This window comes from Passer montanus, unplaced genomic scaffold, assembly GCF_014805655.1.
Source record: "Passer montanus isolate IOZ18808 unplaced genomic scaffold, ASM1480565v1 scaffold224, whole genome shotgun sequence".
Taxonomy (NCBI): domain Eukaryota; kingdom Metazoa; phylum Chordata; class Aves; order Passeriformes; family Passeridae; genus Passer; species Passer montanus.
In genome coordinates, this window is record NW_024366860.1 from 1 (window position 1) to 4,814 (window position 4,814).

General features: G+C 52.3%; 1 protein-coding gene across 1 annotated transcript; it reads left to right on the top strand.

Annotated features, from left to right (window-relative positions):
• Window positions 1-350: 350 nt before the first annotated feature.
• LOC120502600 (DNA-directed RNA polymerase III subunit RPC7-like) lies at window positions 351-3,566 on the top strand (the record flags this gene model as incomplete). The annotated part of the gene is made up of 5 exons (XM_039710170.1): window positions 351-537; window positions 988-1,037; window positions 1,955-2,044; window positions 2,130-2,218; window positions 2,386-3,566. Coding segments are annotated over 4 exons (414 nt in total), but the record flags the coding sequence as incomplete, so codon positions are not given.
• Between the last annotated feature and the right edge of the window lie 1,248 nt (window positions 3,567-4,814).

Here is a 4,814-nt window from a genome sequence, read left to right on the forward strand (position 1 = left end):
TTAATCCAGGTAACCTTTTCTAGGCAAAAGAAACCCAAAAATTACCCTCATTAACAGGGGATTAACCCTTAAAAGCCCCTGGAGCGCCCCTGCCCGCCTCTTTCAATTTAAGGAATTTCAAGTTAAGAAACTGCAATTTAAGAAAATAAACCCAGCACCACTTTCTACCATAGCACATACAATACTAATTCAATATTGGTAAAAATCCACTCACAAATACCATTTTTCCCCTCGGTGCCCGGCCCCTGGAGCGCCGTGCCCCTTTCAATTTAAGCAACTTAAATTTAAGAAACTTCAATTTAAGGAACTTAAACTTAAGGAAATTAACCCAGCATCACTTCCTACCGTAGCACGCACAATATAAACTTCAATATTTTTTACAAATACCATTTCCCCCCGGTGCCCAGCCCCTGGAGCGCCGCGCGGCGCCGCTGCCCGGCGGCGAGGAGGGCGAGTACATGCTGGCCCTGAAGCAGGAGCTGCGCCGCGCCGTGAGGGGGCTGCCCTACTTCGTCAGACCGGGGGCTCCCCGCAGAGGTACCGGCACTGCCCGGTGTGCCCGGTGTGCCCCGGTGTGCCCTGGTGTGCCCGGTGTGCCCCAGCCCCGGGGGGCAGGGAGGGAGCTCACCCCAAATCCTCTGCCCCGCGGCTCCACGGCGTGCCCAGAGCTCCCCTGAGCCCCCAGCCCCCCTGTTTTATTCCCCCCCACCCCCATTTTATTCCCATTTAATTCCCATTTTATTCCCATTATTTATTCCCATTATTTATTCCCATTATTTATTCCCATTATTTATTCCCATTTTTTTATCCCCTCCATTTTATCCTCCCTATTTTATTCCATTATTTATTTTCCCCACTATTTATTCCCACTTTTTCTCCGCCCGCATTTTATTCCTCCCATTTTTCATTCCCATTTCATTCTCGTGCCATCATCCATCCCTCCCCATGTGTGTCCCACGGGTGTCCCCAGGGTGGGTGTCCCCAAAGTGTCCCCAAATCCCCCCAAATTGTCCCCAAATCCCCCCAAATTGTCCCCAAATCCCCCCAAATTGTCCCCAAATCCCCCCAAATTGTCCCCAAATCCCCCCAAATTGTCCCCAAATCCCCCCAAATTGTCCCCAAATCCCCCCAAATTGTCCCCAAATCCCCCCAAATTGTCCCCAAATCCCCCCAAATTGTCCCCAAATCCCCCCAAATTGTCCCCAAATCCCCCCAAATTGTCCCCAAATCCCCCCAAATTGTCCCCAAATCCCCCCAAATTGTCCCCAAATCCCCCCAAATTGTCCCCAAATCCCCCCAAATTGTCCCCAAATCCCCCCAAATTGTCCCCAAATCCCCCCAAATTGTCCCCAAATCCCCCCAAATTGTCCCCAAATCCCCCCAAATTGTCCCCAAATCCCCCCAAATTGTCCCCAAATCCCCCCAAATTGTCCCCAAATCCCCCCAAATTGTCCCCAAATCCCCCCAAATTGTCCCCAAATCCCCCCAAATTGTCCCCAAATTGGGATTTTGGGGTTTGGGATTTGGGGTTTGGGATTTGGGGTTTGGGATTTGGGGTTTGGGATTTGGGGTTTGGGATTTAGGATTTTGAATTTGGGGTTTTGGATTTGGGATTTGGGGTTTTGGATTTGGGATTTTGGGTTTTGGATTTGGGATTTGGGATTTTGGATTTGGGATTTTGGGTTTTGGATTTGGGATTTGGGATTTTGGATTTGGGATTTTGGGTTTTGGATTTGGGATTTGGGGTTTTGGATTTGGGATTTGGGATTTTGGGTTTTGGACTTTGGATTTTGATTTTTGGGATTTTGGATTTTGGGATTTGGGATTTTGGGATTTGGATTTGGGATTTGGGATTTTGGGGTTTGGATTTGGGATTTTGCATTTTGGATTTGGGATTTGGGGTTTTGACGCTCCCTGAGCCCCCCCCCAGAGCCTGGAGAAGAAGGAGGAGGAGGTGACATCAGAGGAGGAAGAGGAGAAGGAGGAGGAAGAAGAGGGAAAGGAGGAGGAGGAGGAGGAGTACGATGAGGAAGAGCACGAAGAGGTAAAAAAAAGGGGGGGAACCTGGGGGGTTTGGGGGGGCTCAGGGGTGCCCGGGTGCCACCGTGTGCCCCCCGTGTGCCCCCCAGGAGACCGACTACGTCCTGTCCTACTTCGACAACGGGGAGAGCTTCGGGCCCGACAGCGACGACAACGGCGACGAGGCGGTGTACTGACCCCGAAAGGGGCACCCCAAAAATGGGCACCCCAAAACTGGCACCCGAAACGGGCACCCCAAAACTGGCACCTGAAATGGGCACCCCAAAAGGGGCACGCCAGAACTGGCACCCCAAAACGGGCACCTCGAAATGGGCACCCTAAAAGGGGCACCCCAAAAACGGGCACCCAAGAGGGGCACCCCAAAACTGGCACCTGAAATGGGCACCCCAAAAGGGGCACGCCAAAACTGGCACCCTGAAACGGGCACCTCGAAATGGGCACCCCGAAACGGGCACCCCAAAACTGGCACCTGAAATGGGCACCCCAAAAGGGGCACGCCAGAACTGGCACCCCAAAATGGGCACCTCGAAATGGGCACCCTAAAAGGGGCACCCCGAGATGGGCACCCCAACACTGGCACCTGAAATGGGCACCCCAAAATGGGCACCCCAAAAACGGGCACCTCGAAATGGGCACCCTAAAAGGGGCACCCCAAAAACGGGCACCCCAAAATGGGCGCCCTAAAACGGGCACCCCGAGATGGGCACCCCAAAACCTCGAAATGGGGACATTGGGGTCCCTTTGGGGACATTGGGGTCCCATGGGGGACATTGGGGTCCCCTTGGTGACATTGGGGTCCCTTTAGGGACATTGGGGTCCCCTTGGTGACTTTGGGGTCCCTTTGGGGTCCCGTCCCCCCCCCGGGGTCGCGGGGTCCCCCCGCCGCCTGTCATTCCCACTGTCACCACCAGGTGGCGCCGCTGCTCCAGGCCCGGAGCTGGGGCGCGACCCCTCCCCAAATTTTGGGGTTTTTTGGGTGGATTTTGTGTGAATTTTAAAGGATTTTTTTGTATTTTTGGCTCCGTTTGGTGGGGTTTTTTTGCGCGGGGGGTGTTGGGTAAGGGGTTTAGAGGGATTATAAATGGGAAAAGGGGTTTTGGGGGGATGAAATGTGGTTTTTTTGAGGTGGAAAATGTGTTTCTAGAAAGAAGAAAATGTGTTATTTCGGGAGGAAAAGCTTTATGGGGAGTGGAGAGTGGGTTTTTTGGGGTGGAAAAAGTGGGTTTTTGGGACATAAAAGTTTTTTGGGGTGAGAAGGGTGTTTTTTGGGGCGGGAAGGTGGATTTTTGGGGTGCAAAGGTGTAGCTTTGGGGAGGGAAAGGTAACTCCTTGTGGGTCGAGATGTCTTTTTTTGGGGGAAAAATGTATTTTTGGGGACAGAAAAGTATGTTCCAGGCGGAAGGTGCATTTTTGAGGGAAAAAACTTTGTTTTATTATGGGGGAGGTGTTCTTTGGAGGGGCACAGTGTATTTTTTTAATCATATTTCAGGATTTTAGGGGATAAACTGGATTTTTGGGGACGAAAAGGTAGATTTTTTTTTCCCAGAAATGACTTTTTAGAGTGAGAAAATGTGGATTTTTGGTGGGGAGAGCCCCTTTTTGAAGCTATTTTTGACAGGGGGGGAATGTTTTTGTGGGGATAAAGATTCTGGGGAGTTGGGGAGCCGTTTTGAGGAAATGCAATGTGAATTTTTTTAGGAGGAAGGAGAGGTTTTTTCTCCCGGGGGGGTGTGTTTGTGCCTCAGGGCTGCTCACATGAGTGTCACATGCTGCCCCCTCTCCCCCCCCTCAACCAGTTCCTGTTCGAGCCCAAGAACGTTCCAGCAATTGTGGATTTCCTTGCTCCTCTACCCTTTTTATCCCTTTTTTCCCCTTTTTCTCCTCTTTCCACAAACAATCTGTCGCTTTTTGGGGTGGGTTTTGTCCCCCCCAACCCTGGGGAAGGATTTGGGGCAGGGCAAGGTGCCCAAATCCCTCGGGTGTTGGTCACCCCCATCAGTGTGCCTCAGTTTCCCTGGATTTCCTTGCTCCTGTACCCTTTTTTCCCCTTTTTCCCCTATTTCCACAAACAATCTGTCGCTTTTTGGGGTGGGTTCTGTCCCCCCTGAGCCTGGGGAAGGATTTGGGGCAGGGCAAGGTGCCCAAATCCCTCGGGTGTTGGTCACCCCCATGGGCGTGCCTCAGTTTCCCCGGTGCTGTGGGGTCTGCCCCATTTCTGTGGCTTCCCCCTTGATCCCATCCCATATTTCCCACCCCGGAATTCCTTCCCTGCTCCCCTGCCAGTGCTCCCAGTTTAGCCCAGGCCCTTTCACCCAGTTGGAACCGGGCAGGAATTTCCAGAGCTGAGAGCTGATCCCAAACCGTGGGGAAGGGGAGAGAAATTTGGGGTTTTTGGGGTTTTTTGATCCCCTAAAAGACCAGGGGGGGGTCAAGCTGAACCCCCAGAGCTGCTCTGGCACAAAGGCCAGCCCCAGCAATAATGGGAGAGGTTTATGACCTTAATTACTTTAATTAGGGCTGTAAATGGGGAGGGGAGCAGGGTTCAGCCCCGTGCTTTGGGGTGTGGGGGGATTTTTGGGGGTGGAACTTTTTCCAGGGGGGGGAAAAATCAACATTTGAGTGTCTGCCTGATTTTTAGGGACTTTCTGTGCCCCCCTTTTCTTCTCTCAGCCCAGCCCAGAACATTTTGACCTTTTCCCTCCTTGGCCAGCAGCCACAGCAGCTCCGGTTCCAAAAAAAAACAACTGAGGCACGGACTGGGGGGGGGGATTTTG